Raw genomic sequence first — 14,745 nt, forward strand, 5'->3', positions numbered from 1 at the left:
CACACACACATTTTCTGCATGTCTCCATCACAGCACATTCAGGAAAGAGCAGCGGCACCATCCTGCAAGGCATGCGCTAGGCAGAGGAGACAAGCAGCTCCCTAGGCCTGCTGACAGAGCCCAAGAGCCCCTAAAATAGAGTGTTTGACTTCAAATTGCCACGTCTGTGTGGCACAACTATACATAGGCAGCACAAGATTAAAAAAGCTTTGCTTTGAGCACAAAGGGAGAGACAGGAACAGTGCCATAAGCCCATGTTTTGCAGCCAGCAGCGCAGGGAAATTATTTTGATCCCTTCAATCCCCTTATCCATGCCAACCACTGACCTTGCAGATGCAACTTTTGTTCAAGTTTAGTCTCTTTTTGGCTTGAAGCAAGACTGAGCTGCACAGGAAACGCTCTCCATTCATCCCGCACCACGCCAGCGCTGCACACAGAGCTGCCTCAGTACCTGTTCTCGCCCGGTACTTCTGAACTTCGGATCCACACTGTCCTATATAACTAAGTCCCCAAACCACCACTCTCCTGTCCCCAGGCTCGGTCACGCGTTGCAGAGGCTCCTCTGAATTCATTTAATGCTCACCTCCATGTTACACCTATTGGATTAGTGACACCAAGACTGGGTCTCCTTTCACCACCTGAACAGCCTACTTAAAAGCTCATTGTTTTTGTAAAAGAGGCAGGTGTTCAAAGAGATGGAGCAGGGCAGGTAAAATAGCATCCAGACTGCACAAGGAGCAGGGCTGGAGCAGTGGAAGCACCCGTCGTGCTGGAACACAGCACAGCCAGAAGATATTTAATCGGCAAGAGCCACTTCACCTACATAAAACTCTTTTATACCTTTACTGTGATAAACTGGAGGCATTAAAGTGCACTGAATTGGAAATTGTTCTCACTTACAGCAGGATGTTCTCATACGACTGGTACCAAGGTGCACGTCTTCTATACTGTATTTCAAAAAACTTTATTTAAAAAAGAAAGGGGAAAAAACGTATTGCGTCGGGCAGGATTGGCTGCTTTGATTTGGCCCATGCTGTTCGCTCCCTAGCGCTCGCTGCAGCACTGCAGACAAAGCGCACGAAGCTCCCTGCCACCGCGGCAGCTGCAGCAAGGACCTCGCCGCGGCACCTCTTTGGATCCACAGACACAAACCCACCCAGACCACAAAGCCTGAGGCGGAGGGCAGCAGCCTGCAGCACCCGGACAACTCCACACCCCACGGCAAGGATACCAAGAGGAAGAAAACACCCCAAAATGTTAACGTCGCGGGAAGAAGCAAGATTGCTGCAGGTACCTCAGCGTCGGGGTAACTCTGCAGCCTGGGTGTTGCATCTCCGTAAGTCTATGGATGTTTAAAGAGGGGCAGTCGTGCGATACGTCAGCCCTTCTGCCAGGCAGGCATCTCTCAGAGACAAAGTGACATACACCAGGCTAAGCCCATCCTACCGGGCTCCCCTTCTCGCCCTCATTTTCCCTGAAAGAAACGCTAATATTCAGGCTCATTCTGCAAAATAACTGAGATTAAAAATAAAAAGAGGATCTCATTAGCATACTGGGAGGACGATAAAGTTTTCAGTTCTCTCTAGACAAGAAGTCAAGTGCATTACTACAAGTAAACACTGATTTGGATTGAGTATCATCTATCATTTGGATTAAGTAGAACACTAGCTTTATTACAGCCCTTTTATCCAAAAATCTTATCTGTGCAGTACACCGTTCTATTTTTAAATACATATATATTTTTTAAATTAATTATAATTTGTCTTCTCAATTTCTCTGTGCTTATATGCCTACACTTCAACAAGCTTCGTCTCACCTTTTACCCCACGTTTCAGGCTGCTGAAGAAAGATCGAGCAGTTATTGCTGCAGAGAGCTCACACAGAAGAATCTTCTAAGATTTTAAGAGGTCTCAGCAGGGATTTTTACCTGGATTTTGAAAAACGTGGGCGTTTCACAGCCGGGCCTCAGGTAAGCAAGCCACTTCCCTTCTCTGACGACACCACAGCTATGCTAAATGGCACTAAGTGCTAACACCACACTGGCAGTACCTGTACTCGCCGCGCACGCTGCCACTCCTGCTGTGCAAGTGGCCCTGCACCCGGTGACACCAACAATGCCACCCGCTGACAATACTGCCCAGTGACATCAGTGCCACCACACAGCTCTGCCTCTGCGCTGCCTGGCTGGATTTGCTGACAGGGCAAAAAGCTCCAGCAGCAGAGCCAGATCCTCACCCATTGCTGTGCTTTGCAGGACACCTAGCTCCTCTCGCTCCTGTCCACGTACAGCACATGCGACCAAGCAGATGTTCAGGCTCTGCAGAACGTGCCCCTTGGAGCTGCTTTGCTTTAGCGCCTCTGTATTAACAGCCTCTTGCTCCTCAACAGCAGCAAAAACACATCGTAAGTACCTGCTTTGGAGAAGATGCAAAATCAACAGTGAGGAGAATAAATCAGAGAAGGCTAACAAGCCTTCAGGAAAACCAAAAGGCACCGAGAGCCTTTACAGCACCGTCTAAAAATTACTGGTTTTCCTGCAGTTGAAAACATTTATATATATATATATTTTTTTAAGAAATAACTGTCCATCAGAATCACTAACTCGATACACAATCACTTGTCAATTAAGTAGAAGGAAAAAATATTTAACGTCTAGAAGCTTGTTTTAAAACAGACGGTGAGGCACAGACAACGTCCAGCGCACAGCAGGCGCACAGCGACACGATCGCAAAGCAGCAGCCACCCGGCCAGGCCAGTGGAACTAGCAGAAAACCTTTGGAACAGGAAGTTGCAGTTAAATACACTGGTTTTCTTATCAATGGGAGATCAGAGCAACAGTAACAGCACAGTGTACAGCACACATGTGAGAACAGCCTTATCAAGATAACAGCTGAAGAGCTCATGGATGCTGGCCAGAAGCCTGCGATCACCATGGGGCTTTCTGAACCCAGTGACACCAGAGTGACTCCGGAGTGACACCAGAGCAGTGTCAGTGCTGCCGGGTCTCCAGCTAGGAGCAAACACAAGAGGGGGCAAGGCTCTTGCCCCCCCCGGGGGCTGAGGGTGCCCGTCCTGCTGGCGAGGGCAGCGCCGCTTCCACAAGCTGGGCGCGAATTAAAAGGCCTGGCTTTTTGGCCAGGGGACCTACCACCGCGCCGCTCAACGCGTGTTTGCAAGTGGATTCTCCAGGAGATGCTATAAATAGGTTAAACATTCCTTAAAGGGGGAAAAAAAAAAAGAGAAAAGAGAAACCACAACCCTTACGTACACACCACGAAAGTTAAAATTTCCACAGAGTGTTCCAAAGCTTTGCTGGAATCTGTAAAATTGATAAACAAAAGCCAAAAAGAAAACACAACCCCTTGTCTTTACAACTACTTTGGGAGAACAATTGCTCTCAAAGATCGCATTCATTAACATTCTGATGAAGTTCCCTTTTAGGGCTGTTTTTTGTACTTGAAAGGAACAGCGATGATCAGAGAGAGCCCTCAACTACCGACTCACTCATTTAGCTTCTCTCACTCTGATTCACCAATCACCTTCAAGAATAATTAGCAGCTTCATCTGAACGTAATGAATACACACACATGCTCACATACGTGCCATTCATTTCGGGAGGCGGCCAGAAATCCCCCGTTCCTCGCCACGGCTCAGGACCCATCTCCTGGGCAGCACCTGCCGTGTCCAGGCCGCCCGTGCCGGTGGTCATGGCCAACTCGGGTCCCAGGTTTTCAGCCTCAAAGTCGTGGCCGGGTGGAAAACAAAATGCCCTGCACACCCACCAGCTGCACGGCAACGGATTTATTTGAGAAGATTCAGGGGAAGGAAGGGAAAGGGGAAGTTTTAATTTCATACGCGCAGAAAGAGGCTGCTGCTGCATCCGTGGGCTTTCGGGTTTTTTCCTTAAAATATATATGTATAATCAAATCTGTCTTTACGTGAATAGGGGAGCTGCAAGTCGAATCACAAACTATTACCACAGAAGCAAGATGCGATGTTTTCAGATGACAACTGCCAGGAAAACACTGCCTTGCTAGTTAAATAAAAAAATCCAAAATTCACACGAAGGAGCTAGAAGAGACTTCATAAAGCCACCCCTCAGCATTAACCTTAACTGCTCGCATCACCAGGTCAACACGCGGGAGGCATACATAAAGCACCCATTATTTACAGGAACACCAGCGGTGAGAATTTTCTGAAGTGGGGAAGGGGAATTCACAGTATTTTGAGATAAAGAGAAAAACAAACAGAAAAACCCTTGCCTCTTCCAAACATTTCTGTCGAAGTTCTGCCTAACCATTGAGAAATTTAATTTCCAGGGGGAAACCCAAAACCTAGCTAGCCTATTAAGCTTTATCGCAGATCACTGTAACATCTAATGAAAAACAAACCCAGAAGAAGAACAGAAGAAAGGATCACAACGAACTACCACATATGCAACAAAAGCTCCTTTTAGGATTATAAATTAAATAAAGCAGACTTTCTCAGTTCAGTACAGTTCCTAGGCTGGGCACTCACTTTTATCCTTTCTCCCCCTTCGTGTGCTGTGATGGAGACATGGAGGATTTCAATTCTTATTTATTTCCTAAACATCATTGCAGCAGATTTTAAGTCCTCTTAAAAAAAAATAAAAAATAAAAAAAATTATATATACACACACTGACTGAAATGCAAATCTCCTCCAACCCAGAAGAAAACCACCTGTTGCAGTCAAGTACACTAGAGAGCACAGCTCCACACCACGCAAAATGACCTTGCAGTTTCAGTCATTTACATGGGCATATGCTGCTTTAAAGTAGTTTTGTCTCGATAATCCCCTTCGCTTGCTGCTACACCAAATCTGCCAGACGTCGCCCATTGTCAAAGGCGGTGCTGCACTTCTCGAAGGAAAGCTCACACAATGCAGAGCATTTTCTCCTCTTTCCTGTTGCTGCAACTTATGGAATACACGAGATCATTAGGGCTCCCGGAGCGCCTCAAATGCCAGATACCTCCTGGGTCAGGACCTGCAGGAAAGCGGGGAGCGCTGCTCGCGCTGCTCCTTCTGATGGGCCAGCTGCTACCCCGAGATGCTCAGGCACACGTATCCTCTTGCACGCAGGTAAATACAGAAGGAATCAATTAATTTCAGGTGCTAGTGTAAGAATTCCAGAGGGCACAGTTCATAAAGATTTATATGTACTTTTTTTTTTTTAAGGAAAAAAAAACAGAAGTGCTTCCCCAGCCAGATGTCCTTTGGGGTGGCAGAAGTTTAAGGTCACCTTCTACCCTCACGTGCCCTATTATCAAGGTTACGGTTTGGTTGGTTTGATAACAAGGCATATCCCATTTGAAAAGCACTGAGTTTCCCCTGCAGCCCTGGAGGGACTGTGCTATCATTTGAATTCTATTTCCTGATAATGTGCTCATCATGGTAGAAAATTTCTGCAAGAAGATGAATTTTACTTTCTTCACTGACAGCTCGGCAGAGACTCAGGGCTTTAATTGGACCTATCTGCTGATGCAGATTTGACTAAGAGCATGCCCAAGAAAAAAAAATAATAACACAGACAGGTCTATGGCACTTGTGTAAAGGCACACATAAGCGGATCGCTTGCTCATTATCAGCTGTGTGTAGACAAAGTAGCTGGCTTTCCTGCTAGGACAACACCCCACAAATGACGCTGCGAGAGGCCAAAGAATACCAGTCACCAGCCCAGCACCGGTCACGTTCCCACTCCAGCACGTACACGTACAGGCTGCTCGCCGCCTGCCTAATTTGTGTTTTTGTGGGCGAGGGAGGAGGGCCAGGCTCCCCAAGCCACAACTCCACCATCCCAGCACTGGAATTGATGGCCGAGGCACCAAGGACTTCCCGAGCAGGACAGAGAGCCAAAGGGGATCCCAAGGTCTGGGCGAAAGGTGCTAGGGATCCCAGGGCAAACTTGAACTTACTCACCAACCTCCACAAAATCCTTCATTACTGTAACGTGGGCTAATAGTGAGAGGAAATCTGCGGCAGAGAGCAAACCCAAAACTTTGCCCACGTTTTTTCAACGCAGCACGTCAAAGTGGGCAAAGGCACCAGGGTGGCTCATACGTACTTGGAACTCAAGTTCCTGTGCCTACCGAGCGACTTGTTGGGTGCCCTCCCTCTCGACAGCTCACTTCTTCCCCTCGTACACAAACAAAACAAAAACCAAAAGCCAAAGTCTTTGTTTGTCAATGCCCCTCTGAAAATATTAAATTTCCTGCTCTGCTTAACTTAGCTCAGACAAGGCAGGCAGTATTTGCTCAGCAAATATTGTTTGTAATAAGTTAGACAAGCAATATTTTTTGCCAGCCTATTAACACCAGAAAAATATGTACAGTCAACAAGAGATGAAGAATTTGTTCAATTACTTCAAAAATGGGAATTACAACCAAGGGATTATTATCCATTTAAACATCTCTTTTCCACAAAATGTCAAACACTAGCCATTTGCTAACAATCTCCGGAGACAGATAAAGTAACCTTCTGGCAACGCAAACACAAACTCCGCGAGCCGGGGGGGGGCCGGGGAGGAAGGAGGAGGACAGGAGGGGGGACCCGGGGTAAGGGGGGGCAGGGGGGCACCAGCCTGCAGCAAGTTGCGAGCGGTGCTGCCCGGCATCCCTGCAGGGCTGACAGCGTGATGAAGGCGCAGTAATTGGCATCTACAAAAAAATCAGCAGCGTGCAAGCACCCCGATTCATTTCCCATTTTTAAAAATATATATTTTTTTGTTGGTTGGTTGTTGTGTTTTTGTTTTTTTTTTTTTTTTTTCCCGGTCCCCTTTCGGCTCCTACCTCCAGGGCTTCCAGGGTGTTGAAGCTGGCTATGGCAAAGCCATCGATCAGGTCCTCTTCCTGGGAGCTGGACTCGCGGCGGCGGCGGCGCGGGGGCCGCGCGGTGCGGGCGGCGGGCGGCGGGCCCCGCGGGGCGGTGCAGTTCTGGCCGCCGCCGTTCTCCTTGCCGGGGCTCGGCTCCTTCTCGGAGCCCGACGAGGGGCTCTGGTTGCGGGGGTCGCGGGCCGCCGCCTCCCGCCGCCGCACGCGGTCCCGCTGCGACCGCGACCTCCGGCTCTGCCGGATTTTGCCATCCATCGCCGGAGAAGAAGCAAATCAAAAATGAAAGGATGAAAAAAAAATAATAATAATATAGGGGAACGGGGTGGGGGGGGAGTGGGGGGGGGAGGAGCGGGGGGGATTAAAAAATAAAAATAAGGCCGGGGGTGGGGGGGGAGGATGGGGGCGGGGGGGGCGCGGGGGGTGGAGAAAAGTCGCCCCCCTCCAACTCACCGCTTCCCCTCTCCAAACCCCGGAGCCCTCAAAAAATAATAATAATAATAATAATAATAATTAAAAAAAAATAATCAACAACAACAACAACAAAAAATCCTGCTGTTCAGACCCTCGGATCCAGGGCGATGATAATCCACAGAGCAAGGCTGGGTGGCGGTGGGGCTCGCGGCACACACACACAAAAAAAAATATTAAATCCACGGAATGACCTTGACAAATTTCCACCCCCCGCCCCCCCCACCCCCCCCAAAAAAAAAAAAAAAAAAAAAAAAAAAAAGCAGTAGACGGGAAGAGGAGGGGAGAAAAGAGAGGAGGTGGCGGCGGCGGGGGGGGTATTTCTGGATCAGGACGAGGACACCTCGGGTTCACTCGGCGAGGAAGCGGAGAGGCAGATCCAGGAGGCTCGACCCAGCTCGGGATAAATCCAGCCGCGGCGCCCCCTTCCCTCGGGGGGGTGGGTGGGCAGCACCGCTCCGGGGCCCCCCTCGCTGCTCGGCCGGGGGCCGCCGCGCTCGCCGCCCAACTTTCTTGCCGCGGAGCGAGCCAGACAATCCCCGGGCAGCCCCCGCTGCCGCCGCCGCCGCCGCCGACCCCTCCTCGCCGGGCGCCGCCGCCGGCTCGCAGCCCCCCTCGGGCGCGGCGCCCCCAACGCCGCCGCCGCCGCCCGCTGCCGGCTGGCGCTCGCTCGCTCGCCCGCCCCGGCCCCAGCCCGGCCGCCCGCGGCGCGGCCCCGGCCCCCCGAAGGCGCTCAGTCGGCGCTGCCCGGATGCCGCCCCATTCTCCCCGAGCTGGGACGCGGCGCTAGCACCGCCCGGCCGGCCGCGCATGAGCAGGGCTGCCAGCTGCGCGTCATTCCCCGGCGCAGGCCCGGCCGTGCCCCCGGCCCCCCCCCTTCCTCCTCCTCCTCCTCCTCCTCCTCCTGCTGCTGCCGCCCGCCCCTCGCCTCGCCTCAGCCCGGGGGAGCCGAGGCCCGCCCTCGCCGCCCCGAAAAGTTTTCCCCCCCCCCGGCCCGGCCGCGGGTCCCCGTCTCGCCTCCCTTCCTCCCTGCCCCGCTGGGGAAATGGAGGGCGGCGCGGCCGGGGGAGCTGCTGGGGGCGAGGGGAGGGCGAGGGGCAAAAGGAGGAGCCGAGGGGAGAGAGGGGGCTTGGAAGATGAGGCGGGGGCTGAGGAATGGGGTGGGAGGTGAAGGGGCAGGGGGAGCTGAGGGGTGGGTTGGGGGTCGCGTGAGGGGCTGAGGAATGAGGTAGGGGACGTGAGATGAACAGAGGGACGGGGAGCGAGCTGGGGGATGAGTTGGGGGGTAGGAGATGAGGAGAGGGATGGGGAACAAGCTGAGGGGTGAGCTGGGAGGTGAAGTGCCGGGGGAAAGCTGAGGGGTGAGTTGGGGGTCCCGCGATGGGCTGAGGAGCAACCTGAGGGAAGTCAGGGGATCAAAACAGCCTGCGAGATGAGGTGGGGGTATGAGGTGAACAGAGGGGTGAGGGACAACCTGAGGGGTGTTGGGGGGCAAAAACCAGCTGAGCGATGAGTTGGGGGGTACAGGATGAAGAGAGGGGTGAGGAACAACCTGAGGGATGAGTTGGGAGGTGCAGGGCCAGCGGGAAGCTGAGGGATGTGTTGGGGGTTGTGTGATGGGCTGAGGAACAACCTGGGGGTTGTTGGGGGAACAAGATGAAAAGGATGAGGAACAAGCTGAGGGATGAGTTATGGGAATGATGAACGGAGGGATGAGGAACAAGTTGGGGGTGATGGACAAGCCGAGGGCTGAGCCAGCAAACAAGCTGGGGGACAAGATGATGAGGAGGGTGCAGGGGAGCTGGGCACAAAGGCCAGGGCACAGACAGGGAGAGAGGAGACCCTTCCCCCTTCAGTACCCCCTGCTCTGCATCCATCCGCCTTGCCGAGGCTTCACCTGAGCTCTGTGGTGCAGGAGGAGGCCGCAGTTCCCTCCTTGTTTCCCAGCTCTTCCAGGCCCTCTCCTCGCTCTGGGGTCACCCCCAGGCCTTGGCCAGGGCTCTGTCCCCAGGCCATCCTGGAAGGGGCCCGAGCTGGTGGCCCCACAGCGGCTGTGTGTGGCCCAGCCCCAGGGACAGAGCGGAGCGAGGCGTCTGTGGACCCAGGCCCCCACACAGTGCAGCAGCTGTACCATGCACTGCAATAGTAGCAGGATTTAATCCTCCCGTTATCGTTTTTTATTGCATACGGTTAGATATTACCACACGTTAGCATCACTCCTGGGTACTCCCTTCCTTGTGTTTGGCTGGCTTTGCTCCATTTGACTAAGTTGGCTCCATTCCTCACCTGTTCAGCTGCTTTCCCCTTCCCTGGGGGGTAACCTCGAGTTCTGAATGCAAGAGGAGTAGAAAGATGTTGTGAAATAAAACCTAAAGAAGTCCACTGAGCTTCATAAATAAGCAGGGAAAAAATCTATGAAGGAGATCCAGCGTTAGTGGGAGCGCTGTGGAAGCAAGGGGAGCCAGGAAAGTCTCCTGCCACCTGTGTTCCCATTCAATCATCGCCAAGGATGATCGCTTCCTCAGACCCATGCCCTAGCCCTGGTGCAACAGGAACCAGTAGGTAGCTGGAATCTAACCCATGAAAGGCTTTATATGGGGACTGTAATGCCTACCTTTCCTTGCTTTCCTCAGATTCCTCATCTAATTGCAATAACAGAGCAGCTGAAAATTAGCCTCCTTCCACCTGGGCCTGACAGGCTCTTTTAGAAGGATTTCTCATGTCTGGCAACAGCTTTGCCATACCTTACTTAAACAATAGCTAAAATAAATATCACCCTTTTAAAATGTAGCATAGAAATGTCATTTAAATTTAAGCAATTTAAAACCAAAGGTAGAAATCCCATGTGTAGTACAAAGCCTCTTAATGCAAATAGTCATTCAGGCATTGTGTGCCTCAATCACACTTGTATTGGTGTCATTTGTGTCCTAATAAAATCCTATAATCTTTTGCGTGCCAATTAAACAAGGGAGATAGCTACGTCTAACCACTTGCTTTGGTAATTACAGGCTAGTGGGGAGTCAGACAGTTATCTGCCTTGGGTTTCGCTGGACTGTGGATTTCCAGTGGAGCATTTTCTCTCCTCCTGTTTCTTTAAAGGACAGTGCTATAATATTTCATATACGTGGTATTTTAAAGCTATAACCAAGTTCTGCGAGATGGTTGTTAATGAAAGATCTGGAGTTTAGATACACCCAGTTAAACAATGGATTGAGCTTAACAACTGTATTTGCTTTACCAATATTTTAAGAGTCACTTTCTAGAAAAGAACATTTACACTGAGCTATTTCTTACGTTTATTCTTACATCTCTTAACTCACAAGGTAATTCCTATATTGCTTATAAGTGAATTATAATGGTAAGTCCTTAAAAGAGAGAAACCGGGGAATTTACAGCAGTTTCTCTTGGTAGCACTCATTTCAGTCCTGTTGTGCTTTAGGTCCTCCATCGTTAATATGCATTTCTGGTTCTCATTATTTCATTCGCTTCTAAATTTGCTGACCAACAAGGACAGTGGAAATTGTCTGTAAAGTTCCTTTCTTTATTTCTGTCAGCAAGGGTCATCAAGATTCTTGTCCCACCTTTCTGTTTTCATTCAGGAGTTTAATGCCCCTCTGAATGCAAACTGAAGGTGCACTTTCTGGGAAAATTATGAATATATATTTTTTCCAATTAACTACACAAATTCTGCAATAGGAGGTAAAAACAAGAAGTGCATTGATAGCACTACAGTTATCAATATTTATCTGTGGGAGCCCCCAGGCTTGTGTATGCACATAATTTTGTTGAGAGATGCGGCAGACGGGTCATCCAAAGAAATTAACAAAATCAAAGAGTCCAAATGTGAAAGGATGCCTCTGTTTGAAACAGCATCTCTGAATCAATTGTGCCTTTCCTTCTACTGAGGCAATTTCACATTTTCAATAGAAGGCAGACCTACAGTGATTTTTTCCCCCCTAGCATCAAATGGCTTTCCACACAATGATATTCATCATGTTATAACTCTAGGTGAATGATAATGGATCAGAGGGAATGAAAACAGATGGATGTTAAAACAGACAATTCTCTGCCATGAACCTGGGAGCCCTCCACTGCTGCCTGGTCCGCTCATTCAGTTCATAATTGTATCAGACATTCCAACAATAGAGAGGCCTTCTTCATTAATCCTGAATTTACTGAAAAGAAGCTCTGCAGACTAAAGCTCTGTCGGTGCTTAGACAACACCAGGCAAAATTTACCACGGGCCTACATAGATAAAACTCAGCTAAATATAAACTAGCACAGAAAATTCTGAAAGAAGCAGGGGAAGAGAGGGGCTGGTGAGACGAGGAAGGAGGCCAGGCTCACAGCAGCACTGCTGATAGCCAGCAGGCACTGAAGTGCCTTCGTAACAGAGCTGCAACTTAGACAGCACCAGAGACATTTACAGAAGAGCTTTCCTCTTGCTGGAGTACAGACAGAGCTAAACTTATCATTAGGGCTCCTGCACTTGAGCTGATTTTTCTCTTTTCAGGGATCAGCCCGCAGATAGCCCAGGAAATGCCAGCCCCCACCATGTGATGGGGCACAACCTTTTGGTAACCCTGGTCTGCAGCAGGTGACCGGGGCCAAGCAATACAGATCGAGTCTCTTACCAGCTGTCCTGTGAGTCAGACCTTGATTACAATATTGACATTAACATTTTAATCACATGTGTGCTGCTGCAGATTTTAATGACCAACTTGCTATGCCTTTGCTCTTAGAGGATCAGAAATGAGACCCTTGCTCACAGCCCGAGTGAGTAGGACACCAGAACAGCAGCTATCCCGGCAGCAAACGTGGCATTGCTCGAGCCACGAGCCTGCCCCTGAACGTTAACCTTGCTGGCACCGAACACCTCGCTGGAACAGGGACTTTGTTCTCAATTACTCTATTCCTGTGTCTGGGGCAGGACTGCGAGTTATGAAAAGAGGAGAAAGGCAGAGCTTTTGTATTCTCTCTAGCCTGAGGCTGTGTGAAAATCTAGCTGGTTCCCGTCTAACTATCATTTTCTGATTCCCAGGGACTTTACTTAGAGCAGCATAATCCAGAGACTTTTCCTTCATACTGTGAAGCTGGAAGCAGGGCTGCTATTTAACTTTCCCTGCCTTGTGCTGTCAGAGCAAGGTGAAGAAACTTCAGTGCAAATGAGAATCAGGCCCCGATTCTGCATTGTTCCTTTCACCCTGAACATGCTGCGTGATCTGCTGCAAACAGAGCGAGCTGAATCTGTGAAGCCTTGCTCTGATAAAGACTATCATGTCCAAGGTGGGAGGACAACCAAAAGGTCAGAATAAATAAACCAAATACAGAATTGCTTAAGGCAATAAAGGGAGACCACAGGCTTTTATTACAATTCTGACATGCACCAGAACATACTTCAGGACGTTAAATAAACTGGGCTCTGTGTCACCAGGCTTAGCTGTTTTATGTTGTTTCTTCTCTTGCTACCCCAATACTTTGCCAAAATGATCAGGCCTTAGCTGCTTGTTATCCCTTCTGCAAACATGGACTGCCTTTATCACTTGCTTCATCGTGGGCATTTGCAGTGAAAATACATAATCACTGTCAGAGTACAAAGAATCATTACGAATAATTAGTTACTTCCAATATGGCAAGTCAGTCTCATAAATCTTGAATATTTGGCTTTGGTTTTGGAAAGAGAATCCTTAATGGCTACACTTGTGAGACTCTGTTAATTGATATAAAATTGTATTCAAAATTAAATTTGTTTTAACAGATCTAAATCACCCCAATAAATCAGCTCCAGCCTATCTGCTTCAAAAGGTTCAAGTACACTTTTTTGCCTTAGGGAGAAAGCGTGTGCTTGCAATCAGTGCACGGATGGCTGGACCTGACCCTCCCCTCCTTTGCTAACTGCTTCCATATGCTGACACCAGGGTGAAGTTGCTGGCCTGAGAAAGCATAAAATGGGGGGGGGGGGGGGGAGGTTTGTCTGCAAAGCAGCCCCTTCTGGGGCAGCTGTAGGAGCTCCGGTGCCCGCAGCCTTTCTGCCGTAAGGACGGAGCTGGCTGCCTGAATTCCAAGGACTTAAGGAATTAAAGGATGGAGGGGGAATTTTAGAAGGGGTGGGTGGTAAGGAGTTTATCTTTTTTTTTTTTTTTATAACCAAATATTAATATTTTACATGCTTATGGGTTGCAGTTGAACAGTAGGTGTTGTAATGCTCTTCTTTTCTTCAAGAAAAATGTCTTTTTCATCTTCTGTCATGGGTGAGAGAAGGTAATAAATAATAACAGTAGCTTAATTTTGTCTGACCATGCGTGCTCTACTTAGCTCCTGAAATTGTTTTAGGAAGAAAACTATTATCTTGGGCTTACTCTAGGCTGGGGAAACTAAGGAACAGAGAAGCACAGGGTTCCTCTCACAATTTCTCTCAGTAACAGCCTATTTGCTCACCTGTGCACTGGTGCTTCCTGAGATCTTGTGTGGTAAAACTGCTGGAAAAAAACTCAGCATTTGCATCCTGTCTGCTGTTACTATCTGTTATCTCAGATCTCTCTCTTTTTTTTTTCTTCTTCTTCCAGAGATTCCTTCTTGCCTACTTCATCTCAGTAGAGCCTTCCCCACCCTTCTACCGAAGCTGCTGTGTGTATTTGTGCCTGTCTGCCCTCCCGGGTTCCAGCTGCAGGACTTGTTCCATGGGGCCACCTTGCCTCCTGCCTGCAGCCCTTTGGGGTTTGATGCTCTCTGCCTGGGGATTTGCATAGGCATGGGTCAGATTTCAGGAGGCTGTGAGCACTGCAGCGAATGCGCTGCCTTGCTTCCTAGGGGTAAAGTCTAGGGGAAAAAGAAGCAAGCCTGCAGCGCAGTGTTCAGTAGCTAAGTACTATGTCTTGCTTGACTAGGTATGCCTAAATCCTGTTGGGCTCAGTGATCTATTTAATGACTCTTTTACTTGCTTTTAGGATGCTGCTGCTGTACAGCCGTCCTCTGCAGCACACAACGTGTAATGTGTAGGTGGCATTTATTGGTGGATAAAAGTTAAAATCAACTCAGCTTTATTAGGGGCAGCCGTTACAGCTGCTGGGAATCCTCCCTGGGTAGAAGCTGTCTCTTTTTACAAGTGCGTTACAGGTTGTGCTCATTTTACTATTTGCGTTTGTTTAAAATAGAGTTTATTTTTAATCTGTTTATAATATCAATCATCAAATAGTCTAAGAAAAACGTTCCCTTAAAGAAACAACCCTGGGAAACCTGAAAGTTAAGGCTTTAAACGTGTTTTTCTGTTCTAGTTAAGAGCATCTTGGAGAGAGTATGTCTGGCAATCCACCAGTTCCAGAGATCTCCTAATAAAGGCTGTCAGGGAGAGCAAATATAACTTAACACGTGGTCAGCTACTTATGATAAACAGGTGCTAAAACACTTCTGCAGCGTTCCCTCCATTAA

The 14,745-nt window shown here is 49.1% G+C and overlaps 1 protein-coding gene and 1 long non-coding RNA gene across 23 annotated transcripts in view; one reads left to right on the forward strand and one right to left on the reverse strand.

Moving 5' to 3' along the window:
• FBRSL1 (fibrosin like 1) overlaps positions 1-7,165 on the reverse strand; it is a 519,307-nt gene extending 512,142 nt beyond the window's left edge. For 8 of the 21 annotated variants that reach the window (XM_027469952.3, XM_027469949.3, XM_027469947.3 and 5 more), the window contains exon 1: positions 6,808-7,158. In XM_027469952.3, coding sequence (XP_027325753.1) covers positions 6,808-7,104 — 297 coding nt within the window. In that variant the 5' untranslated portion in view covers positions 7,105-7,158. Of the gene's footprint in view, positions 1-6,807 lie in introns of all 21 variants that reach the window. The other 13 variants (XM_027469945.3, XM_027469939.3, XM_027469940.3 and 10 more) reach the window with 6 other exon arrangements.
• Positions 7,166-8,095: 930 nt separating this feature from the next.
• On the forward strand, positions 8,096-12,752 carry LOC139998817 (uncharacterized). 2 transcript variants are annotated; one of them, XR_011803798.1, is made up of 3 exons: positions 8,499-9,875; positions 11,831-11,961; positions 12,060-12,752. It is a non-coding gene; the product is annotated as an uncharacterized lncRNA (long non-coding RNA). The 2 variants fall into 2 exon arrangements; XR_011803797.1 differs by having other exon boundaries at positions 8,096-9,875; positions 11,831-12,752.
• The last annotated feature ends 1,993 nt before the right edge of the window (positions 12,753-14,745 follow it).

The sequence above is a fragment of the Anas platyrhynchos genome, chromosome 16, assembly GCF_047663525.1.
Source record: "Anas platyrhynchos isolate ZD024472 breed Pekin duck chromosome 16, IASCAAS_PekinDuck_T2T, whole genome shotgun sequence".
NCBI classification, from domain to species: domain Eukaryota; kingdom Metazoa; phylum Chordata; class Aves; order Anseriformes; family Anatidae; genus Anas; species Anas platyrhynchos.